The sequence below is a fragment of the Agaricus bisporus genome (assembly GCF_000300575.1).
Source record: "Agaricus bisporus var. bisporus H97 unplaced genomic scaffold AGABI2scaffold_2, whole genome shotgun sequence".
Taxonomy (NCBI): domain Eukaryota; kingdom Fungi; phylum Basidiomycota; class Agaricomycetes; order Agaricales; family Agaricaceae; genus Agaricus; species Agaricus bisporus.
Window position 1 is genome coordinate 1,758,579 of NW_006267355.1, and position 24,762 is coordinate 1,783,340.

Sequence of the window (24,762 nt, forward strand, 5' to 3'; positions counted from 1 at the left end):
CAGCGGATCGCCGATTCTACTGCAGATCAAAATTGCATCAACCTCGAATTGTGAGTTAGCTGTGCTACTCGTCTCTCGATTCATGTACAGAAAAATTGAGATGAACAATAATGGAGGGGTCGATTGGAATTTAATCCAGTGGGACAGGTCAAGAATCATGCCGATTTGTGCGTGATTTAAACCCTGTTGACTTAACAATACCTCCTGCAATTCTTGTGAAAAAAATGAAATCAGGGCAAGAAAATTGTGGACAACCGACTGTTCTACCCACCAAACCGAAATCAGCTAGAATACATGAACGATTGTTTTGAGTTTCCGTAAGTCCGCCAAACATGGAGAGCACGCTTGAGTCTTTATGTTCCACCTGATTATTCAAATCACGAAATAGAGGACGATTTACTTGGCGAAGAACCACAATCGGGGTATCACGGTGGAATTGTGCATATGCGAATTTGAAAATTCATGTATGGACAGGATAAGTATCCATGGGGGTTGGTTTTCCAGTGTCTGGGAACTGTCCGTTGTCTCTATAAGAACAAGCCCGGGTTGAGAGAGAGAGGTTCGGAGGGATTAAGGCCTCCGAGAGGCATTTTCGAGTCGCGAAGGCCTCCTTCGTGGAATTCCCATCCTGCGCTACAGCGAGCTCATTGATAGATGCATTTCGAAGAGGCAGTCAGCGAGCTTTGACGTGAGTGATTGTTCCTGGGGCTGAGGAAGGGCACCTTTGGTCTCTTTTCCCAGTGCAATGAGCATCTGTTTCCATAACAAGGCTTGAGTAGAAGCATCGAGGGAAATTGTTGGCCTGCCTCGTGTAGCATGACGAACATTGGTACACGCCACCCTGCTTGTTTATATTGCTCCCTCCCACAAAAAACGGTTTAAGCATGTGTCTGTATAATAGACGATGGAAACGCACTAAAGAACGCGTCGACACACCCGACAGAGCCTGACACCCCTCAGGAATTTCTCATCCTTGTCAATTCGTCAGCTGTCCCAATACCTCCATTCCTCCGCATTCGAGCGCCATGATCCACGCCTTTTCTTTTTATTCCATCATCCTTGTTTTGGGATCGACGATGAACGGTACCTAGCAACTGACAGGACACTGTGGGCTATTTGGAGGTAGCGAGCGTATGATACAGTCGCATAGTCGATGTTGGTGTTCACGAGTAGTCAAGTGGTGAAATGAAGTCCTGCTCAAGCGATGTAAGGGCTTGACCTGGAGCAGTTGGAATTGAGGCTGTAACTTACGAGCATAAAGGGCATGTTGGTTCAGACGGGTTTGGGTAGGTGGCAGCAGGAAGCGCTTGCTGCAAGGGAGAGGGGAGCCTGAGCCTGTGCGCGAATGGAGGGCATCACTCCGTACTGGAGGTTTGTTGGAGAAGCATGGCGGAACTTGGGAGCTCTGGGCAGGGGCAGAGTGGCCAACAAAGTGGAGGGGGCATGTGTTAGAACCTTGCCAGAATGTCACGGCGTCACGCTGTCACATCTGTCACATATCATATTACATAATAATTTCCCTCTGCTGCTACAGTTCGACGGAGGCTAAACTATCGGCATACTGCTAAAATGGCGCAAGCTACAGACTTACCAACTGAACTCATTGACCTTATCTTTTCTTTCCTACCTCCGAACCATGCGGAGCAAGTACAATGGAGAAGGGCGGCGGCGGCAATAGGAAGGGAGAGTAGACCGCATCAGCAAAATGTCCAAATCTTATATGAACTTTTTTAGTCTTATTCATGTCATACCTTAGTTTGAACTTATTTTGGGAGCACTTGAAGGCAGAGTTGACAGGTAAGTTAAAGAAAAGGTGATAAGTCGCAATAATAACACATAAAGCAAAAAAGTCTTGGGAAATATTATGTCCTTTTCATCAAGTCATTGTAAGTTCTGTTCTACTGCTCATAAAATTCCGGAAAAATCACGACAAATCTTAGAATATTAAAAAAACATAAGTTTATATGTAAGCTTTTGTCAGAAACATACCCGTTATGGAGATATCAAGATTCCATCATGGGGGGGGGGGGGTCATTGTCAACTGCAGATAGACTCATTGTAGAGCCTGCTCTACTAGCCAGAAAATTCTGGAAAAATCACGACAAATCATAAAATATTAAAAGAACATAAGTTTATATGTATGCTTTTGTCGGAAAACATACCAGTTATGGAGATACAGAAAAACATGACAAGAATGTCATGTTTTATACTGGCTCCTGCGCCGATCTTAATGGTTTAAGGGTGTAAGTATATGTTCTCAAGGCCCAGGAATCCGAATCTGGTTTTAGATTTATTATCCGATCAATATCTGAGGAGCTACAGCGCAATCTTGTGTTTATTATATGTTAAATGTGCCATATCTCGATAGGCTTTCATCCAACAAAGAATCTAATTAGATATTCAAACTCCCTGACCTCGAAACCATAGGAATACACTTTTAGATCATCAGAATCCATGCAGAAATGACCCGAAAATATCTCCTACCTATGATTTGAGGAACTTTGACTCGAAAATCCCAAGTCCAGCAGTCACATGATGTCATGTGACATGTTGAACTTCTGTTTCGAGCACAACGTTGATTCTTCTTCATCACCACCATCATTCTTCCCCTCCCCATCCTCCCCCTTCCCCTTTCTTGCCCTCCAGGCCTGTAATATGGTAAGTAACATCTTCTTCACCTTCCTACCTCTCCCCCAGCTGATTCTAAGCTGGTTTAGGACGCTTTTTTGCCTATTTTGGACGCTTTTTTGGGGGGATTTGGAGGCTTATTTGAGGGGATACTTGGGGGGATGTTTGAGGAGATACTTGGGGGGATATTTGAGGGGATATTTGGAAGGATTTTGGGGATTCTTTGGTCACTAGTGAGTGCTCTCTATCTCTGTATGTTCTCATACTCATTTGTGACTTGTAGGATATTTCTTTTCTCATCATCACTCCCTCATCATCCAATCTCATCCTTTTGTGTAGATTATATACAATGTATTGTATTTGTTATGCTAATATAATGACTTTCTCTATGACTTATTCACTCTTAAGCCTCTTATAATTGACTTTATGACTTTGGCTTGTCTTATTTTTCCTTATTTGCCTTAATTGTATGCTTTTGTGACTTGAGTATGACTTATCCTTTCTTACCAACAATGAAATTACTTGATTGAACATCTACACCTTGGCCTCAAAGTCAGAATAAGTTTTAAAAGGAGAAAAAAAGTCTGTTTTAAAACCTGTGAGTAAATTTTTCCTTATTTTGAACTTTTTTTCATGTTTAAGTTATTTAAGTTGAACAAAAGTTGGATTTACGTTTTCCTGATGCGGTAGGTTGGGACCTATCGGGTCACCAGTGTAGGCAATGCGGAAGGATGACGTTAGCAATGTGGGACGCGGAGGAGGACAAGGCATGGGTAATACAAAGGTGGTCAGCGTGGGGAGCTCGGTATTGGGAACTATCTGGGTTCTTCATACTGTGTCCGTGTGATGCGTTGTTGGGTAACTACTTCGGGCATCGATGGTTTGTGTGAGTAGAATACCTGTTTGGGAGTTGTTTGTACTTGTGGACACTTTTATGGTTTGTTTGGTGTTGTTGACGTTTTTATGATCAATGTACTTTTGTTTACTTACTTCTTACTCCGCTCTTCTCTTCTCATGTCAAATGTATAATTAGTTTACTTTCCCATACATACTTCTTTTCTCATGTCAGTATATAAATAAGTTACCTAGGGTAGATGGTCTGTGCGCCATAGTCTAGGTATATAAAGTAGGTAGAAACTTGTAGAAAACTCTGTCGAGTTCTCTTAGGTTCACGCCTAATAAAACTTTTGTCACTTCACTCTCTAGTTCTTAAGTTCAGGTGTGACCTGTGACATCACAGTCACAGTCGCCCTAACAGCATGGTTGTCCGGAGAGGAATCTGGGGGCTCGTTGGAGCGGTTGGAAGCGGGTGGAGAAGGCGGGCCATTTGGCGATAGGGCAGCGAGAGTGTGGGACAGAGTGCAGGGATGGTACTTGAACCAGGGCAGTGTGAGCGGCGACGAGCGGGGAGGCAGGGTGACTCAGGAAAGGGCTTGAAAACCGCCTCACTGTTTACTAAGCCAATGACGGTCAAACAACACCACAACAGGACAGTCTTTCCATCGTTGGCGCCGTTTCAACACCTTCCCTTTTCATATTTGCCAAGAACTTGATAAAGATGCACCGTAGGCTGTTAGCTATCGCTCGATGGTTTGCTAACCGTGGTTTCCCCAAAGATCGATCCAAAAAGCTATGGGCCACAGCAAACCATGAGGCCCTGCTGGGCACGGTCAGGAAGGAAGGAGGACAAACCGTGGCCATGGTCAACGATAAAGAAACATGTCACATGATGTCACATGACTTCTGGACTTGGGATTTTCGAGTCAAAGTTCCTCAAATGATAGGTAGGAGATATTTTCGGGTCATTTCTGCATGGCTTTTAATGATCTAAAAGTGTATTCCTATACTTTCGAGGTCGGGGAGTTCAAATATTTAATTAGATTTTTTGTTGGATGAGATTCTAATGAGATATAGCACATTTAACATATGATAAACACAAAATTGCGCTGTAGCTCCTCTAATTTTGATCGGATAATTCGAATTCCTGAGCCTTGAATACATATATTTGCACTCTTAAAACATGAAAATCGGCACAGGAACCAGTATAAAACATGACATTCTTGTCATGTTTTTCTATATCTCCAAAACTGGTATGTTTTCCGACAAAGACATACATATAAACTTATGTTCTTTTAATATTTTATGATTTGTCGTGATTTTTCCAGAATTTTCCGGTTGGTAGAGCAGGCACTACGACGACTATCTGCAGTTGACAATGACTCCCCCTCCCTCCCCCATGATGGAATCTTGATATCTCCATAACGGGTATGTTTTTGACAAAAACATACATATAAACTTATGTTTTTTTAATATTCTAAGATTTGTTGTGATTTTTCCGTAATTTTACAAGCAGTAGAACAGAGCATACAACATAATGTCTCTCTAAACATGTTTTATAGTGAACATAAAATTGTTTACACTCGAAATCATTGATGATCTTGTTTTCACTTTAAGCTTCTGTTGAAAAAATCGAGCTCTTTTAAACATTCCTTGATGCTTGGTTTTCTTCTTTTTTTCTTAAGCTAAGTATATACAGTGGCTCAAAAAACTGTTCCAATGTTTTGAGGTTTTGCACTATTTGAGTCATGGCACAATGAGTTTTGTGAGTATGATTATGTAATCAATATATTTTATACCCCTACATGTGGTCGTCAAAACGCATGTAATATGACGTAATTCGAGCAGTAAAAGGTTGAGAAATTAAATCAACAAAATAATCAATCATTGTGACAGTTGTTTGACCCTCTACTCAACTTTCAGAAATCATGCTCTAGAGCCCCAGAAATAACCGCAAAAATCCTGGGAAAATTTAAGAGTGTCACATGACTTTGTTTATATTAATTTTCATCATTGTTTGTTGATCAAACATCACCTTGACCTTAAACCACCATCATGAAACCTACTTCTTCTACTCAACGCTCTTCTGTCATCTCTTTACTTCAAGAAGGTTATTCTGTTTGCCAAATACAGTCCAAAACAGGTTTAGGAAAGTCTATTGTTGGAAGGAATAAGAAAGAGATGGATGGAGACAAGGAGAACATGAAAGGAGGTCGTCCAGCTAAACTTTCCCCTCAGGACAAAAGAGGAATTATTCACCAAATCACCACTGGATTACTTGACAATGCAGTTCAAGATGCCCAATACATCAACAACATAATATCCCATCCTGTACATCCCCAAGCAATCTGAAATGTCCTTAAATAACACTCATTTAGGGCTGTTGTAAAGCAAAAACGACCTCTCCTTCACCAGCACCACAGGAAGGAACGTCTTAGATTCGCTAAATATCATGAAAACTGGACAGTGGAGGATTAGAAAAGGGTCTTGTGGTCAGACGAGACAAAGATAAATAGGATTCAATCAGATGGGAGAGTGTATACCTAGAAACAAAGTAGTGAGGAGCTCTCTAACCGGATTATTACTCCTACAGTCAAACATGGTGGAGGAAATAACCTTATGGTATGGGGGTGTATGGGTTGGGAGGGAGTTGGGATGCTTACAGAAGTTCAAGGTATCATGGATGCTGAGCATTATTGTGAGATTTTGAGTGGAGGAGTGGTGGAAAGCTTTGAGAAATTGGGGATGGAGGAGGGGGAGAGGATATTCCAGCAGGATAATGATCCCAAGCACATGGCAAAAAGGACTGACAAATGGTTTGAAGACAACAATATTAAAGTCCTAGTATGGCCTGCCCAATCCCCAGACTTAAACCCCATTGAACACCTCTGGGTCAATCTCAAGGACAAGCTGAAGGTCTACCCCAAGCCACTAAAGGGAGTACATGAATTGTGAAATAGAGTGGCTGAAGAGTGGGACAAAATCACACCAGAAGAATGCCAAAGACTTATAGAAAGCATGTCCAGGAGGTGCCAAGCAGTCATCAAGGCCAAGGGTGGTCATACAAAGTATTAATTGTAACTTGAGTAGAGGGTCAAACAACTGTCCTAATGATTGATTATTTTGTTGATTTAATTTCTCAACCTTTTACTGCTCGAATTACGTCATCTTACATTTTTTTGAAGACCACATGTAGGGGTATAAAATATATTAATTACATAATTATACTTACAAAACTCATTGTGCTATGACTCAAATAGTGCAAAACCTCGAAACATTGGGACAGTTTTTTGAGCCACTGTAATGTTTTGTTGAAAAGGTCAAGTCTTTTTAGTGTTCTTTGGTTCTTGGTTTTCTTATTTTTATCTTTGAGCTGAATTTCTAAAAATCATTTAAGTAATTAGAATATTCTTGGACTTTTGAACCTTCTTTATGTTCTTAGCTTGTCATTAAGGGACTGTTATATCCGGAACACGCTAACTCCACCACCTTCCATTCTCGGTATCAATCCCGGTACGTTCCGGATATCCCTTTCCAACTCAATCTGTTCGCATCAATTCCGGCAATATCGATTCCGACTTACCGGTCACGTTGACCAATGGAATGCTGCAATACCGAAGGTATTGCGGTTGCGCTCCCACAGTCGCTTTATGACCAACGCAACGTGGGTTGTTATTTCCATCGCAAGACTTACCCGCTTCAAGACCTCCTTTCCGTTGCACCGTCGGAATCCCTTAAGGTAAAGACTCCTTTCCGTTATTTCAATCCGAACTATTGCGCAATCCTTGCGCTATCATCTTTCATGTTTCTGAATCCGTATTCTATTCATTCTTCGTGTATTTAAGCCGTAGATATTCTGTACGGTACTTCAGTCTGAAAATCAACTTAGATTGTTCCTCGCTATCTCTCGCTTGATCTCTCTCTCGCTCTCAAACGATTCCGCATTCCGCGGGTCACTTGTCTCTGTCTCTAAATTGGCTATCGACTTAGTTGGAAGGCATAGCACACCGTTCCCGTGTCGCTAAGGCCAAAGCCGTTTGTTTGCTAAGTCCTTTCCGGCTTAGCGTTACCTTTCCGGTCATAGTCTTAACAGTATCTTCAGACTACTCTTCCATCTAGGTTCTACGTCTTTTTACTCTTATGAGCCATACTCGCAGTGTTTCTCGTTTTACTGGTATTTCCCCTGAAACCATTCCACTTCCTCCTTCCCGCAAACCGAAACGCCCAAAAGGCCAACTCTCGGCAACATCGACAACCCCTGATCCCGGCTCCATATCTTCTATGACTACTCAGCCTTCTGGTTCCCGTGGTAATAACGTTCCGGGCGGATTCGCAGGTGACGACTCATCTCGTTTTGAAGAAATAGCCGAAGAACCCGAACTGGAATATGGCGATGGCGGTGGCGATGGTGGAAATGATGGTGATGGTGGTGATGATGGTGATGACGGTGGGGATCCCGGAGGTGATGGTGAGGAAGGTGACGATGAATCCGTGGCAACGGACAACACTCAAACCCGTCTTCGCGATGCGCTCCGTGGTCTCAACCCTCAGGATCGGGTCCTTTACGACCTCCTGGCCGGCATCGCTGGTGGCTTAACAACTCATAATCGTCATTCCGCTCAGCCACCCCCTGTCAAAACCCCAAAGGTCGCTATCAAGGAACCCGGCACATTCAACGGCAAGGATCCCCTTAAACTCAACAAATTCATTTTCCAATGCCGTATCTATTTCGACGCTAATCCGCATCAATTCCCTACCAATCATACTAAAGTTTCCTTCGCCTTGTCCTACCTCACCGGCAACGCTCAGACTTGGTTCCAGACTCTCCTCGAGGATACTCCGGATTGGAATGCTATCCCCTGGTACAACGACTGGGATCTCTTTGTCGAAGAGCTGACGTCTAACTTTGGTGCTGTGGATCCGTTAGCTGAGGCTGCTGAAGAAATTGAGCATCTTCGCATGGCTACTACCGAGCACGTCAACAAGTATAATGTCTCTTTTGCCCGTCTTGCTGGCTGGCTTCACTGGCCGGATTCCATACTCGTCTATCGCTACTATCACGGCCTTCCCGACCGCATTCAGGATGCTCTTTCCGCTCTTCCCAACGGCAAACCCTCTACCATGCGGGAGATGCGGGAACAGGTAATGTGTATTGATAACTGCTACTGGGAACAGCAACGTGAACGGAATCGTGCTACCAAGCAGTCGGGCTTGAAGGAGACATTGTCGCAGGATAAGGGGAAAGGAAAGGGTTCTAACTCCAATTCAAATAACCAGCAATCGTCCTCGGGAAACAATAACTCCAAACCCGGCAAAACTCCTAACTCCAATTCCAATTCCAACTCCAAGTCAAATTCAAACTTGAATGCGCAATCGTCCTCTTCGTCTTCTAATCCCCTCGCTAATGTCCTCGGTAAAAACGGTAAACTTACTCCGGAAGAACGCCAACGTCGCAAGGACAAGAACCTCTGCATGTTCTGCGGCGGTACCGGGCATACAGCTGACAACTGCTCCAAGAAGACGGCTGGGAAATCTGATTCCGCTTCAAACAAACCAAAGAGACGTTCGGCAAACGCTGATACCTCGGGTGCTACCACTAGCACTTCGGGAAATTAGAACGCGGTCCCCTTGACTCTGCACAGGTGGGAGACCGCGTTGACAACCTCTGTGCACCAGAGAGTATCCGTCTCAATGCTTCCGCTCTTTCTGATCCGAACTCGTTACGCATACCCCTTTCTTCTCCTGATTTCCCTTCCTTATCCGAATTCTCTGCACTATTGGACAGTGGCTCTACTCATTGCTTTATCCAAGGTTCGCTTGTACGCAAACATGGTATTCCGACGTTTCCGGTACCTCCTGTAAAGCTACATTTGTTCGATGGGACTTCCAATTCTTTTATTTCCGAGATCGCAAAGCTTCCTGTACTTTTTCCTACTGGTGAATCTATGACACTTTCCTTCTATGTCACTTCGCTGGACCCACAGTGTTCAGTGGTTCTTGGGCAGGACTGGCTGTCCCGCTACAATCCGTTGATTGACTGGGTTACTGGCCACATCACTTTCCGTTCCACTACCATTGCAGTCCCGCCTTCTCTCTGCGCGCTATCTTCTGTTGACACTGTTCCACGAACGTCGGCATCAGCTTCCATCACAGACGAACTCTCGGATTCACCTTCCAGGCCTGACATACGTCTAATCAATGCCGCGGCTTTTGCTCGCGCATCTCGATTGCCTGGCTCTCATTGCTTTGCTATGAACCTTCATTCAGTTGTTGCTGCGGCAACCGCTATCTCGGAATCACCCGTCGACCTTTCCGCTATACTGGATGAGTACCATGATTTCGCCGATGTCTTCAGCAAGAAACGTGCAGACACCTTACCACCTCATCGGCATTACGATCTCAAGATTGACTTAGAGGACGGAACTTCGCCACCGATAGGTCCCATCTATTCCTTGTCTCGCACCGAACTTGATGCTTTACACGATTTCATTGATGAAAACCTTTCCATCGGATTCATTCGACCAGCTACTTCTCCTCATGGTGCTCCCGTTCTCTTTGTGAAGAAGAAGGACGGCTCTCTCCGACTTTGCGTTGATTTCCGTGGCCTCAACAGGATTTCCCGGAAAGACCGCTACCTCCCTCCCCCATGATGGAATCTTGATATCTCCATAACAGGTATGTTTTTGACAAAAACATACATATAAACTTATGTTTTTTTAATATTCTAAGATTTGTCGTGATTTTTCCGGAATTTTACAAGCAGTAGAATAGAGCATACAATGTAATGTCTCTCTAAACATGTTTTATAGTGAAACATAAAATTGTTTACACTCGAAAAAGTTGATGATCTTGATTTAACTTTAAGCTTCTGTTGAAAAAGTCTAGCTCTTTTAAACATTCCTTGATCCTTGGTTTTCTTTTTTTTTTCCGTAAGCTAAGTCTATAATGTTTGTTGAGAAGTTCAAGTCTTTTTAGTGTTCTTTGGTTCTTGGTTTTCTTATTTTTATCTTTAAGCTGAATTTCTAAGAATCATTTAAGTAACCTGGATATTCTTGGGCTTCTGAACCTTCTTTATGTTCTTAGCTTGTTGTTAAGATACTCGAAGTAGCTCTAAGTGGTTCTAAGTAGAATTAAGAAAAATCATGTTTTCCTGATGTGATAGGTTTCAATAATGTTGCCTTGCCCATGGAAGATGTTGACTGTACTCATAATGGCTTTCCTTCTGTCAATAGTGCCGTTGTCTCTATACATTTGACCTATGACTGACCACAGTCATGTTTAGGGCCCACCAAGGGTAGGTTCAACCCTAGGGTATTGTTGAGGGTAAAACCAGGGGTGAGGGTAAGGCTAGGCTATTGGCTACCCTTGCCTTTACCCCCTCTGTTTTGAAGGGTAACCCTGTCAAATTCAAGGGTATGTAGCTGTGCCAAGGCCTAAGAATTTTTTACTTTCAACATTGGTTTAGTGTAAATTAGTGTGAATTAGGCAGAAACTAATGTGTAACCTATATCATCTGATGGTGCAGTAGTGAATGGGATGGCCAGTGACCCGACAGATATTGATGGTGATTCTACTTTTGAACAATGTTTCTCATATACTCATTACATTTGCAGCCAGCCAGGTACACGGGATGACGACATATACTGCAGACAATCAAGGCCTAGAGCTTGTGCATATTAAACATACAATAAGCCCCAATTGTGTAAGTATCTGATAACCTGACACTACATATCTTGCTCACATCCGCGCAGCATTGTTTGAATTGCACTTTCAAACAGACAAGGGATGGCGAGCATGGAAGAAGTTCTGCTTTGTATGAAGTTGAATGGGAGGATGACGGTGAAAGTGAAGTTGAACTAGACCAAGACAGCAACAGCGGCGTTAATCATGGGCATAAGTATCGGGTTCAGTGAAAGATATATGGCCGGAATGGCAACTATTGTGGTCAAGACCAAAAACAAGCCCCCAATAAGACGTATACCCCAGTGCCTTTCGCCGAAGTGGAAAATCAGTTTAAGGTGTGGTGTTACTAGTTTCAATGTGATTGGAATTGACATGTAATCTAACTATCTATCCGTCTGCAGATCTCAGAAATATATGGTCATAGGAAGCCTTTTCCAATTCAAACTCCATCAAGAAATCAGTTAGACACATTTGCAAAGTCACAAAAAGAGGTTGATGGGCCAAACCTCGAGACATTTCTTCTTGACTTTGAGGGACCAACCGTCTTCACACCTTGGAATTCCAGGCTCGCTCTACTGCTAGCCAACCAACTTTTGAAGGAGCCCAGTTCATTCACTAATGACACAGTCGTGGTGCAATGAGTGTTCATGGTGTATTTCCGGACCCTGCATCGTCAATATCAGAAGACTCGCGCTGTTTTGACTGAAGACAACAGCATCAAAGAGCAACAAGGCCAGCGGCGTGGCAACCAATCCACTCACCAGCGATATGTGGGTAAAGGACCATTATTGCAAAGATCAAGCTAATTGAGGCTTCTGCTAGTTGCGCAATCGTCAAGAAGAAGCTGCTAAACGGTATGTGAATGAAGGTGGCCAGATGGAAGCCTTCAGTAAGCTTTGGAAACAGATGCCCAAGGATGTTTGTAGTGACGATGAGGAGGTCACCTACCTGAATGGAACGAAAATCCATGAAATTTTGACGCCAGCATGGCGTAATGTGACGGTGAAAACATGGTTTCGAACCTGGGATCACCTGGCTATGTCCATGTGGTATGGACCCGATGGAAAGCCAAGGCCAGGACGATTTCCCCATGTTTGGATTGAAGCCAAACCTGTGCGGAGAGATCCTTACACAACAGCTCCGCCAAAGCTCCCTCTCAATTTCTATGATGATGGTTGGTATAAAGTGCTAGACAGCATAGAAAAACAGAAACTTTTAGCAGGACCAACCATAAGTCTTACATTCCCCCCGACAATTGTACGGTAAGTGTAAAATGTCTTTGGCCATCAACCATCTCTCAATGCCCTTAAGCACTGCCAAACACTATGAACACATCAAAGGCCACAAGGATAAACCTTTAGACCCCGATGATCCAACCCTGACTCCGATGTAATCCGGCTATATGTTGTCCTGCCGGCAATTTTTTTCAAGATATATATAGGGGTACTGTATCTATATATATGTTTACTCAAGAATTTTATCTGATTTTGCCCTTCCCCAATGAGGATGCCAGCCAAGAACGGTTCTGAAGAATCCAGTCCATCCTTCATTCTCCAATGGATTGCTGATATGGAGCAGCGGTTGTCGCGACGAAATGTTACCACCCTCAATGACAAACTCAGGTCATCATCATTTTGCTTCGAAATTCCTCCTGCAGCCTGTTCCTTTGTGGAACCTGTTGTCTCTAATGACAGTCTTGAACTTGTTGCAGGATCACCAAATAACACCCTGGCTCTTTCGCACGAGGATTGGCTACATTCTTGCACCAATCTAGCGAATCGTTATACTGTCCAGTATGCAAATGACAATGGAATTGCACCTCTGCTTGATCGTCTGTTGTCCAGCCTCCAAGCAGATTCCGCTCGCCTCCGTGATATAAAACACCAAGAATGGGAGCGACAAAGAATTGTGTCGCAAGAAGTAAACAGTGTTGATCCCGGTAAGTTGACCTATGCGATTTTTCAGCTCTTATTCTCACCCCATTACCGCGAAGGTGTCTATATGACTTTCCTGTTCTTAAATATGGAATCCTGGGCTGCAGTGGCTTATGTCGCTATTCTATGTCTTTACCTGGCTACTGGTGTTTCTCAGGCGCAGTGTAGCTTCTACTGTTACAATTTTACCAACCTATAGGAGGGCTGTCATCATGCTTACTCATTTCCACATCCCTGGATATACTCTTTCCCACTTACGCTTCTCCCATCATTCATTCCCATGTCACTTTCTCTTTGACATTACCTTGTTTATCTTTTCCTTCTCATGATCAATCTTCTATTCTCATGATTGATCATCTTCCTTCCTAGTTTGTACTTTCTTTCTCAGTATTACTCATCTACCTCGGTCATGGTTACTCAGCCCGTTCTATAGTTAGTTACCTTGGGTAGATAGTCTTAGTATAAGTAAGCGTAAATACTCTCTGTATTTCCCTACGCTTTACCAACTTGCTTTTCCCCTTACTCGCCCTCAAGTCTTTGCCTTCGCTGCAACCTGAGCTTTGCCTTAAGGTCATAACATTTGGTAAAGCGTCCCTAGCTCACCTTGCAACTAGTAAGTACCTTGGAAGGGTACTGTGCAGCTTACTCTTGCTGCAGAACCGAAATTTTTTAGCCATACGGGCATCAGACGAGTTTTAGCCACACGGGCACCAGAGAAGTAGTGTATGAGCACAGAGAGAAACGACTACGACAGTCTAGATGAAGAACACTACGAACGAGTAGCCAGATCTACTAGGAGAAACCAGAACAGGAAGAACCAGAAGAAACGACAAACAGTTGACTTTAGGAGTTACAGAGACACTAGGAATCCTGTCGACACAGAGTCAGAAAACAAGAATACCATCGACACAGACGATCAGAACACCCGAGACAACAACAACATGAGCAACGACGCCGCCGTAACCATTAGTGCACAGACAGATGCACTCAAGTCGCTTATCCCGAGCCCGAAGGATTTTGGGGGAAATAGAGAGCAGTTTTCAGAATGGTGGAGGAGCATGACGCTTTTCCTCAAATACAACAAGGTCACGGACACCGACCAGAAGATTATCGCTACCATCGTACGATTGAAAGGACCAGTCCCCAGCTGTTTTGCCAACATATGGACAGAGAAAATCGCCACCAACTTCACATACACATGGGACACTTTTGAAGAAGAACTCAAGACGTCATTTGGAAAGGGAAACGAGAAGGATATAGCAGAGGAAAGGATTGAATCCCTCAAACAAGGAAACAAGAACACCATGGACTTCCTAGTCGAGTTTACAGCTCTCATGTACAAAGCCAAAATCAACGACCAACACGCCATATTCCTCCTTAAATGACACACCCGTCACGATATTATCAAAACGATCTTAGGATATCCAAGGAAAGACATTCCGGAGTTGAGAGAAGACTGGAATAACGCAATTTTACAAGTCGGGTCAGGACTAGAGACGATGAAAAGGATTGATCAGAAGACCGAAACTGGAATCACTTACAGAGGAAGTGGACAACCAATGGAGATAGGCTGGAAGAAATTCGAATGGGACAAGGATGGGAAACCCAAATGTCACAAATGCGGAAAGTTCGGACACATCGGGAAGAACTGCGAAGAGAAGAAGAAGAATTTTGGAGAAAAGAAGAGCTTCAAGTGTTTCAGTTGTGGAAAATTTGGACACATTGCGAAGAATTGCCGAAGCAACAGGAGTGGAAGGATTAGAGCGATGAACGAGGATTCTGACGATGAAGATGACTCCAAGAAAGAGCAGGGTTTTTCCGATGGTTCCGAGTAGGCACGACCTCGCGAACCAATGTACCTAGACAAATGAACAATCGATACGTTGTCCCTCAAAAACGTCTAGGAGTGCAAGAACTGGAAGTAAAACCCCTCCTCACTACAACGAACGGAAAGAAACTCAAAGTCTCAGCCATGGTCGACTCGGGATGCACACACACATGTATCAACAAAGGATTAGTAAAGAAGAAGAGGATCCCGACGAAGAAATTGGAACAGCCGATTACATGTAGGAATTCAGATGGAACGATAGCAGGAAAGAAGGATATAACCAAATTCGTGAAGATGGATCTAAACATCAACGGTCATAATGAGCAACTGGACGCGGTCGTCACTCCCTTACAATCATCTGACCTCTTCCTAGGTCATGATTGGTTAACGAACCACAACCCCGAGATCAATTGGAAACAAGGGATAATCAAATTCAACCGGTGCCCCACATCATGTTCTTTTCCATCATTCCTTCTTTGTCTCTTACCACCACCTTCCCCTTTGGGACATTGGTGTGGACGTGCACTTTAGTTGGAATACATATTGTTTCTAAGGGATAACACTTGATAACTCACGACCCCTCCAGTGCTCACAAGTATGGATGATCACCGCGATCGCCCGTACCCCGCCCGCCCATCCCGCCCGTCATCGCCGTTGGGCTCAGTTCGTAGTTCTACTTCCAAATGTAGCACTCGCTCTAGAATCTCAGTAGCATTCAGTGCTGCCAAGACTTCTATCAAGTCTCTTGGGTCGCCCAAACCGAAGAGAAGAAATTTCATCGAAGCAGGGTTCGAAGAAATCGCTGCAAAAGAGAAGACGCTCATGGAGCGAGCAGAATTAGAGATCGTTCCCACGTCGCAGGAGAGTGAGAAGGAACTTGAGGAACTCAAGGAGGATATATTAGCTTCGAGGAGGTATGCTGAGGACTCAGATGATGATTTTTTTTTTTTTTTTTTTTTTGTAATCAACGGCTGTTCAAGCCTTCTATTCCAGCGATATAAGTACATGCGAACACTATGTACAACATGCTGAGAATACAGTTGCCATGACACGTTACCATAAAAGAGAAAACATATCCCGCGCGACGAGGTCAAGCGCTAACGTAGAGAGAAAGAAAAAATAATGTTCGATCGAAAAAGATTGAAATACCGATATGCGGCCCCGGGAAACAAGCCAGCAGTCAGACACAAACATACCGACACTCCGGAACATGAGTCAAAATAACAAGCGGAGAGTAGACATAGAAAAATGAAAACAAACGATGGTAGGCCAAACCGGCGCTAACTCCCGAAACGTGTTTTGACGCGCGCTGATCACTTCTGAGGGAATTGGCGCCTCAGCCAATCCCTATCAAATTGGTTCTGCCAAAACGGACACGAAGTGTCCATGGCAGAGTGGTTGTGCTTCGTCTTGCCTGCCGCACTACAGTTGACGCAAGACCGGGCGTCGGGGTCGCGCTTGGAATGGGCGCAGTATTCTTGATGAGCCGCCTCTGAGTGAGGTAGCCCGCAGAGGGGACAGCGGATGCCTTTTGATCGGCATACAGAAGAGTGATGACCCCACCTCATGCACCGAGTGCACAAGGCAGAGCTGCGCCGCGGATTTGACAGTTACGACCGCCGATGACGATTGTCTTGCCGATGTAGGAACGGGCCGAAGTGCCCGAGACGGAATCGCAAATGTCGACCCAAGCGACGCAAGTGTCACTGTGGGCCGATGTCCGCATGAAGCGGACAGCGTGCTTGATGGCGATGGAGAGTTCCTTGCCAACCGGCGAAATTGAAAGCGTGTTGGTGAACGCGCTGCGTTGAGCAGACTGCCAAACCTTTGGCTCGGCGGGAATCATAGGCATGTCGATAACCTTCAGATAGGATGTCGAGGTGATGGGGGAGGATTTGATGGGCACGACGCCCGCGACGGTGACGAGACGCCGAATGTGTTTGAGGACACATGCAGTCTCGGACAAATTAAGAACTTGGCTCGCGGCTATGAAGATGCCGGATCCAGAGTCCTCTGCATGTTCGAGGATGACGTCAGAATTGACGTCATTCTGGAGATGGGTGTTGATCTCGGCCAGCATGGCCGGGGAAATGTGACCGGCGCGGATGGAAGATCCGGCCGGGGGAGTGAGTTGCACGCCGCGGCGCGAAGCGCCGTGGCATGTGTGGCGAGCCCTACGTTTTCTGCCCGAAGGCTTAGACGCAGGGGCGATGGCGATGGCCGCGGGAGCGGCAGGAGCCTGAGGACGGGGCGGGGGCTGCTGTTTGGAGGGACGGTTGGCAGCAGCCTTGGCGTACGTGTTATTTTTGGAAGGGACCGAGGTACCCTTTCCAAAAACGGGTGGCTGGGGTGGAGGAGGGGGGGTCAGCTGTGCCGGCTTCGCCTTCTTCGATTTTCTCGGGGTCATGTCCATGTCGGCCGACGGAGACCGTGGCCGAGAGGGGGCTGTGCCCGAGGGAGTAGGAGGAGGGGGAGTTGGTTCGAATGCTGGTGGCGAGGGATCGACCATCCCGATTATCTTCGCAAGCTGCTCAGAGAACAAGCCGATACCTACAACAGAGGAGACGTTGTACCCATCAAGATCGCGACGTTTGATGAGAGTGTGTGTTGCTCGTAACATGCAGTCCACGAACTGCGAGTAGAGCGGGTGTTCGGCCTCGATATCGTCAAGCATGACGATTGTGGTGTTGACAAGCTTGAGCATTCCCTTCTGACCAGCGGTCATGGTGCGGGAACGCCCAGTGGAAGGGGTGGAGGTCGGTGCCGGTGTCGGGGTCGACAGGAACGGTGCCGGAGATGGTTTGTCCAAGCCTCGGGAGCCCAAAGCGTAGGACAGGGGAGTGAAAGAGGAGTCTGGAAGCCCAGACTGCCTAGAAGGTGTTGGCGCTGTCATGCGAGACGCCGCCGGGAGCTCGAGTTCATCTTCCTGTTCCTCGCCGCTTGTAGAAGGGCACGTCCAACCGCACTGTTGAACATACCTTCCGGAATCTCTCCTTCGTCAGACCAGTCGCCCGAGTCCTCAAAGTCCTCGCGCGTATCCATCGTAGAATGTAATGTATTGCTACTCGAGTATAAGCACTGAGACTTCCAAAAGAGGAAGGTAGTGGTTACAGTTCAAGGAGCGATGTGACTCAGATGATGATGAGGAAGTGGCAGAGAGCAGCGATGAAGAAAACGACGACGCAAAGGCCGCCGCCGTACCCAGCCAAACCGATTCTAACATTTGGAATCAGTTCTCAACCCCCCCAGCGTAACTCATGACGACTCCGCCCCTCCCATCTCCCCTCAATGCGTCCCAGTCGACGTACGGGTTCCCTACTCCCTCCCCAGCACTCCTGGACTACCCCGCGTTGAAGGACGCGCGTACACCTCCCCGAACACACGAGGTCTTGCCAGATTTGGACAAGACTCCCACCACGCCCCGGGTAATGAAAATTACCGAGGCCGAAGCTTACGCGCTCAAAGTCCGAGCGGCAAATGACTCGGACAGCCATATCATGACAGGTGTCAGCATGTCATCAAATCAGTTTGAAGAAAATGTCAACAAGTCGAAGGAGATAGTTGGCGAAATAGTAGATGAAGAGATACAGAGCTCGTCACCCAATCTTCCATCCGAACCATGGATGTTTTCTGATGACCAAATCATGGGTTTCAGAGAAAACTTAAACGGGATCCTCAACAGCATGGCCCGTATCACACCTAGGATGGCGACTAACCCGGACACCATCGCCAAAGAACTGGCGGTATTTGTGAGCAGAATTATTAACTCCGAATGGGCCGAAGTCAATGTTGGACATATGTCCATCGCATCAGCTATCAGGGAAGCGGCAACGTACCATACACCTGTCGACATCCCCCCTCCTCCTCCGGTGAAGAATGTCAAATTTGCACCGACTCCTATCCCCACCCCAGCAAGCACACCAACTCCTATGGAGGTTGATGCGTCCCCACCGAGGATCCCGGCCACCGCAAAAGGCAAGAAGAAGGCCTCCCCTCTTCCCCCGACTCCGCAACATCCGGTCACCACCTCGCCGGTGATAAGACACTCCTTGACCTCTTACCACTACCTTCCTCTTTTGGAAGTCTCAGTGAAAGTCGTCTAGTCGTAGCAATATACACAGTATCATGCCCGCTCAGCGCAAGAAACAGTCCGCACCGGCCCCTACGCCGCACCCGTCCCGTCCCCCACTTCAGGCGCCGTCACCGCCCACCAACCCGAACGCCGACCGCCTCACTGTCTCCGACATTGAGGTACTACTCGACCCCAAGTATGGAGGTCAAATTACGCTCCCCACCTTCGGATACGATTCGCAGGAGAATAGAGCGATTATGGACGCTGTCCGCAACCGGGGCATTGCCCCCGCGGTCGCCATCGCCAACGCCGAGGCTAGTGCTAAAGCCAAAGGTAAAGTCAAAGGGCCATCTGGCCATTCTTCTGGGATTGGTGCAGCCCCTCCGGCTGTCAAGACACCGCCCAGAGTCCCTACTCCCCCTCCTCGTGTGCCGACGCCCGTGCCGCCGGTGCCCTCTCGTCCCCCTTCCCCTCCTCGTGCACCGTCGCCTTCGGCTTCGGTGCTTTCCTCGAAGCGCCCCATCTCGCCGGGGTCTTCATCTTCCAGTCCCTCTGTCGCTGCCGTCTCGGTATGCGGCAGTGATGACTCTTCAATGGCCCTCGACTACGAGGACGCCACCACCCCCCGTCCTGCTTCTCCTGCCGATGAGGAGCATTTGGACAGTAATGAATCCGTCGAAGCTGTTGTTACACTCATCAATAGCGCTATCGACATTTTCGAGGCATTATCTTCCTCTCAATGGAAGAATTACATTATCGATGCCTTCCCCTCTATCATGGATGGCGATATCAATCGTATCCATTCAACATTTCTGGAGAAACTCCCCATTCTCCATCGCATCCTTCCCCCGGCAGTTGAAGCGCCTGCATCCGCAGCTGATGCACCTGCTACACGTGTAAATCCGCGGGACGCACCGCCACAGGCTGACTCAGCCAAGTCCAAACCGCCGAAGAAGAAGGTCCGGGTCGATCCGGCTCATTCCTCTGACGTCACCCCTCCGGCAACGGCCCCACTCATGGAAGTGGATGAGCCGGCCGCTCCACCACCAGCGTCTGGGAAGGCGCCCACCAAACCCCTTCCCGTTCCAAGTTCCAAGCGCGTGCCTGCACCCAAAGACGCCGCTCCAGTTTCCTTCCGCGCTCCTTCGGCGCCTCGCAAGAGACGCCAAGGCAAGCACACAGCACACGGCGCTTCGCGCCGTGCCATTATCCTGACGCCGCCTGCGGACTCTCTGGTTACAGCGGCTTCATTCACACCCGAGGTTATTAACAACCTCAACAAATTACTCAAGAATGACGTCAAGTCTGACGTCATCCTCACTCATGCTTCTGTCGAAGGCAACGGCATCTGTATTGCCGCCTCCCGTGTCCCGTCCCCCGCCGAAATTTCCTTCGTGCTCAAGCACGTTCGGCGAATCTTCCCAAGCCCGAACGTTCCAATCGGCCATTCCCCTATCACATCGACGTCTTACTTGAAGATCGTCGACATTCCTCACGTGCCCGCTTCCTCTAAGGAGTGGGCGCTCAAGCAACACGAGGCGTTCACTAACGCTCTCAACAAATCCCCAGTCGGCGCTTCGCTGGCTAAACTTATCAAGCACAAGCCGCGCTTCATGCGCGCCTCGCCTCATTCCGACTCATGCTGGGCATGGGTTGACATCCACGACACGGTGTCGGGCAGCAATGCTCGCACTTACATTTCCAAGTTTGTGTCCATTGGTGGCACGAACTGTCAAATCAAGGGCGCTCGCCCTCATTCCGGCTCCGTCCATTGCGCTCGCTGTCAGCGCTGGGGCCACCATTCAGATCAGTGCCGCGCCAAGTGCGCACGCTGTCCACTCTGCTCCGGCCCCCACACAGAGGCCAACCACTTCAAGTGCGTCAACACTAAGCGCGTTGACGTGCGCCAATGCGCAAATTGTACCGCGGCCAAACGCCCAGCGGACAAGCGCTCACATTCCGCTACGGACTCGAAGGTCTGTCTGTTTTGGAAAAATAGGTTCGATCGTGCCTGGCTTAAACGCCAATTTCCTGCGCGTTCGACTTAAGGTGTACAGTGAACCGTCGCCGGGTTGGGTCGGGGATTCTGATGGAGAACTGGGAAGGTTGTGTAGCAGTTTAGGAGGGAGAAACGGTAGTGGTGAGGAACAATTTCTCTGAGGATCTAAAGTTACTTCGAGTATGCCTCAATTTCTTACTTTCATATTTGATATGTTTGATTCCGCAAAACGGACTGCGAGTGCTCTAGCGTTCCGGTATCATGTAGGGTGTATTGGCTGACTGATTGGTTTTATCCCGGGTCCCCTTACGTATGTACCAATATTTCGATTCTTTTTGTTTTGCTTCTTTGTCTCTCTCTCGATAGCGCTTGACCTCGTCGCGCTGGATACGTTTGCGTAGAATACTGTAGTTATGGGCCTCTGTAAACTGGCGAGTGTAGTAAGCCGCGGGAACATGTCGTGACACCCGACGTACGAGTAGTATTGAAATATACTATATTGAATACAAAAAAAAAAAAAAAAAAAAAACCTCGCCGGTGATTGCGTCTCCCATTAAGATAAGTGCGGTTCCCAAACCGCTAGTCCAACCCTCAAAGTCTGGCAAACAAGGTAAGCCAGTCACCTCATACATGCCCATTAAGCTGTCGGTGGTTACCAAGCCGACAGCTACTAACGAGACACTAGCAGGAGTCACGCCCCGTATGCCCGAGTCCGGTTCCAGCTGGCAAGCTAAGGGCAGAGACACTAGCGGGAGTAACGCCCCGTTGAACCCGCCTAAGAGCGGTAAAGGTGCCCTAGGTAAGTCAGGGGCATCTACCACAGCAGAACATGTTAGAGTGAGCTTTTTTTTTTTTTTTTTTTTTTGTGATCAATATAGTATATTTCAATACTACTCGTACGTCGGGTGTCACGACACGTTCCCGCGGCTTACTACACTCGCCAGTTTACAGAGGCCCTAATCAACAGTATTCTACGCAAACGTATCCAGCGCGACGAGGTCAAGCGCTATCAAGAAAGAGAAAACAAACAAAAACAAAAACAAGTCGAGACGTTAGTACATACGTAAGGGGACCCGGGATAAAACCAAGCAGTCAGCCAATACACCCTACATAATACCGGAACACTAGGGCACTCGCAGTCCCTTTTGCGGAAACAGACATATCAAATATGAAAATGAAAAATTGAAGCATACTCGCAGTAACTTTAGATCTTCAGTGAAATTTTTCCTCACCACTACCGTTCTCCCTCCTAAAACCGCAACGCAACCTTCCCAGTTCTCCATCAGAATCCCCGACCCAGCCCGGCGACGGTTCACTGTACACCTTAAGTCGACCGCGCAGGGAACTGGCGTTTAAGCCATGCACGATCGAACCTATTTTTCCAAAACGGGCACACCTTGACATCCGTAGAGGAATGAGAGCGCTTGTCCGCTGGGCGTTTAGCCGCAGTACAATTTGCGCATTGACGTACGTTGACGCGTTTAGCGTCAACACACTTGAAGTGATTGGCCTCGGAATGAGGACCAGAACAGAGGGAGCAGCGCGCGCACTTGGCGCGGCACTGGTCGGAATGATGGCCCCAGCGCTGACAACGAGCGCAGTGTACGGAGCCGGAGTGTGGGCGAGCGCCCTTGATCTGACAGTTTGTGCCGCCGATGGACACAAACTTCGAAATGTAGAGCCGAGCGTTGTAGCCCGACACTGTGTCGTGGATATCGACCCATGCCCAGCATGAGTCAGAATGGGGGGAGGCGCGCATGAAGCGCGGCTTGTGCTTAATGAGTTTGGCCAGCGAAGCGCCGACCGGAGACTTGTTGAGAGCGCTAGTAAACGCCTCGTGTTGTTTGAGCGCCCACTCCTTAGAGGAAGCGGGCACATGAGGGATGTCAACGATCTTCAAATAAGACGTCGACGTGATGGGGGAGTGGCCGATGGGGATGTTCGGACTTGGGAAGATACGCCGAACGTGCTTAAGCACAAAGGAAATTTCGGCGGGGGAGGGGACACGGGAGGCGGCAATACAGATGCCGCTGCCTTCGACCGAGGCATGCGTAAGTATGACGTCAGACTTGACGTCTTTCTTGAGAAGCTGATTGAGGTTATTTATAACCTCGGGAGTGAAGGATGCCGCTGTAACCGGAGAGTCGGCAGGTGGTGTCAGGATTATAGCACGGCGCGAAGCGCCGTGTGCTGTGTGCTTGCCTTGGCGTCTCTTGCGAGGCGCCGAAGGAGCGCGGAACGAAACTGAAGGGGCGCTAGAGGGAGGAGGCGCGCGCTTGGAACTTGGTATGGGAAGGGGTTTGGTGGGCGCCTTCCCAGACGCTGGAGGTGGAGTGGCCGGCTCATCCACTTCCATGAGTGGGGCCGTTGCCGAGGGAGTGACGTCAGAAGATGGAGCCGGATCGACCCGGACCTTCTTCTTTGGCGGTTTGGACTTGGCTGAGTCAGCGGGTGGCTGTGTGTCCCGCGGATTTACACGTGTAGCAGGTGCGTCAGCTGCGGGTGCAGGCGCTTCAACTGCCGGGGGGAGGAGGGAGCGGAATTCTGGTGCTTTCCTATTGAAATATTTGTGAACGTCGTTGAGGTCGTCGTCCATGAGTGTGGGGAAGACATCGAGGATGACATTCTTCCAATCCTTAGTTGCAAACGCCTCGAAAAAACCGAGAGCGGTGCGGATAGCGTTAATGATAACTTCTTTGCTTTCTTTGCTGTCCAAATGCTCCTCATCTGCAGGAGAAGCCGGACGGGGGGTGGTGGCATCCTCGTAGTCGAGAGCCATAGAAGAGTCGTCACTGCCGCACACTGAGACGGCAGCGACAGAGGGACCGGATGAAGAAGACCCCGGCGAGATGGGGCGTTTCGAGGAGAGAACCGAAGCCGAAGGCGACGGTGCGCGAGGAGGGGAAGGGGGACGAGTGGGCACCGGCGGCGCGGGCGTCGGCACACGAGGGGGAGAGGGAGGGACGCTGGGCGGTGTCTTGACAGCCGGGGGGGCTGCACCGATCCCAGTAGGTTGGCCAGTTGGCCCTTTGACATTACCTTTGCTCGCAGCGCGAGCTTCGGCGTTGGCGATGGCGGTCGCGGGGGCAATGCCCCGGTTGCGGACGGCGTCCATAATCGCTCTGTTCTCCTGCGAATCGTATCCGAAGGTGGGGAGCGTAATTTGACCTCCATACTTGGGGTCGAGTAGCACCTCAATGTCAGAGACAGTGAGGCAGTCGGCGTTCGGGTTGGCGGGCGGTGACGGCGCCTGAAGCGGGGGACGGGACGGGTGCGGCGTAGGGGCCAGTGCGGATTGTTTCTTGCGTTGAGCGGGCATGATACTGGATATATTGCTACTACTAGACGACTAGCACTGAGACTTCCAAAAGAGGAAGGTAGTGGTAAGAGGTCAAGGAGCGTCCATGTTAGAGTGAGCAAGCAGTCTACAAGTGTAGTTGGTGGACTTAGATATATGCGGACGAGTTTAGTCACATGATAGCTTAGTCATGTATGGTTGAACTCCCCTGTGGACGCTTCAGAGGCCTTAGCTTCTTACAGTGTATCCACAGGTGAGTACAAGTTATTAGAACACAATATAGCTTCTTACAGTGTATCCACAGTTTGTCCTTGGGATTTCTCAGTCAGTTCCTATCCGATTGACTCGCTTCTAGGCTCGTTAGGATTGCCACTGCAACCGCTATCGTTCTACGCTTAACAGGTTATGGGCCCCGGCTTCTAACAGCCTTCAAAACGCGTTTTTTGCCACTTTCTACCATTCTTCCCTCTATATCTCAACTTC

At 47.8% G+C, this 24,762-nt stretch overlaps 9 protein-coding genes across 9 annotated transcripts; 7 read left to right on the plus strand and 2 right to left on the minus strand.

Annotated features, from left to right (window-relative positions):
• Positions 1–3,371: 3,371 nt before the first annotated feature.
• AGABI2DRAFT_141218 (hypothetical protein) lies at positions 3,372–4,890 on the plus strand (the record flags this gene model as incomplete). Its single annotated transcript, XM_006458293.1, has 6 exons — positions 3,372–3,514; positions 3,718–3,725; positions 3,869–4,017; positions 4,118–4,412; positions 4,665–4,718; positions 4,811–4,890. 6 exons carry the CDS (start codon positions 3,372–3,374, stop codon positions 4,888–4,890), a joined length of 729 nt encoding a protein of 242 aa, XP_006458356.1.
• A 1,822-nt stretch (positions 4,891–6,712) lies between these two features.
• AGABI2DRAFT_141219 (hypothetical protein) lies at positions 6,713–9,081 on the plus strand (the record flags this gene model as incomplete). Its single annotated transcript, XM_006458294.1, has 5 exons — positions 6,713–6,765; positions 6,908–6,978; positions 7,086–7,204; positions 7,585–8,022; positions 8,698–9,081. 5 exons carry the CDS (start codon positions 6,713–6,715, stop codon positions 9,079–9,081), a joined length of 1,065 nt encoding a protein of 354 aa, XP_006458357.1.
• Positions 9,082–11,001: 1,920 nt separating this feature from the next.
• Positions 11,002–12,541, plus strand: AGABI2DRAFT_115376 (hypothetical protein; the record flags this gene model as incomplete). The annotated part of the gene is made up of 8 exons (XM_006458295.1): positions 11,002–11,029; positions 11,079–11,167; positions 11,217–11,304; positions 11,416–11,483; positions 11,550–11,780; positions 11,832–11,918; positions 11,971–12,410; positions 12,460–12,541. 8 exons carry the CDS (start codon positions 11,002–11,004, stop codon positions 12,539–12,541), a joined length of 1,113 nt encoding a protein of 370 aa, XP_006458358.1.
• Positions 12,542–12,648: 107 nt separating this feature from the next.
• Positions 12,649–13,281, plus strand: AGABI2DRAFT_115377 (hypothetical protein; the record flags this gene model as incomplete). The annotated part of the gene is made up of 2 exons (XM_006458296.1): positions 12,649–13,087; positions 13,142–13,281. The coding sequence occupies 2 exons, from the start codon at positions 12,649–12,651 to the stop codon at positions 13,279–13,281; spliced, it is 579 nt and encodes a 192-aa protein (XP_006458359.1).
• Positions 13,282–13,807: 526 nt separating this feature from the next.
• AGABI2DRAFT_115378 (hypothetical protein) lies at positions 13,808–14,917 on the plus strand (the record flags this gene model as incomplete). The annotated part of the gene is made up of 2 exons (XM_006458297.1): positions 13,808–14,418; positions 14,512–14,917. 2 exons carry the CDS (start codon positions 13,808–13,810, stop codon positions 14,915–14,917), a joined length of 1,017 nt encoding a protein of 338 aa, XP_006458360.1.
• Positions 14,918–16,474: 1,557 nt separating this feature from the next.
• Positions 16,475–17,864, minus strand: AGABI2DRAFT_176738 (hypothetical protein; the record flags this gene model as incomplete). The annotated part of the gene is made up of 1 exon (XM_006458298.1): positions 16,475–17,864. The coding sequence occupies exon 1, from the start codon at positions 17,801–17,803 to the stop codon at positions 16,475–16,477; it is 1,329 nt and encodes a 442-aa protein (XP_006458361.1). The 5' UTR covers positions 17,804–17,864.
• Positions 17,865–18,167: 303 nt separating this feature from the next.
• On the plus strand, positions 18,168–19,013 carry AGABI2DRAFT_115381 (hypothetical protein; the record flags this gene model as incomplete). Its single annotated transcript, XM_006458299.1, has 1 exon — positions 18,168–19,013. One exon carries the CDS (start codon positions 18,168–18,170, stop codon positions 19,011–19,013), a length of 846 nt encoding a protein of 281 aa, XP_006458362.1.
• Positions 19,014–20,439: 1,426 nt separating this feature from the next.
• Positions 20,440–21,012, plus strand: AGABI2DRAFT_43115 (hypothetical protein; the record flags this gene model as incomplete). Its single annotated transcript, XM_006457622.1, has 1 exon — positions 20,440–21,012. A coding segment is annotated over one exon (573 nt), but the record flags the coding sequence as incomplete, so codon positions are not given.
• Positions 21,013–22,305: 1,293 nt separating this feature from the next.
• AGABI2DRAFT_63975 (hypothetical protein) lies at positions 22,306–23,337 on the minus strand (the record flags this gene model as incomplete). Its single annotated transcript, XM_006458300.1, has 1 exon — positions 22,306–23,337. One exon carries the CDS (start codon positions 23,335–23,337, stop codon positions 22,306–22,308), a length of 1,032 nt encoding a protein of 343 aa, XP_006458363.1.
• Positions 23,338–24,762: the final 1,425 nt, after the last annotated feature.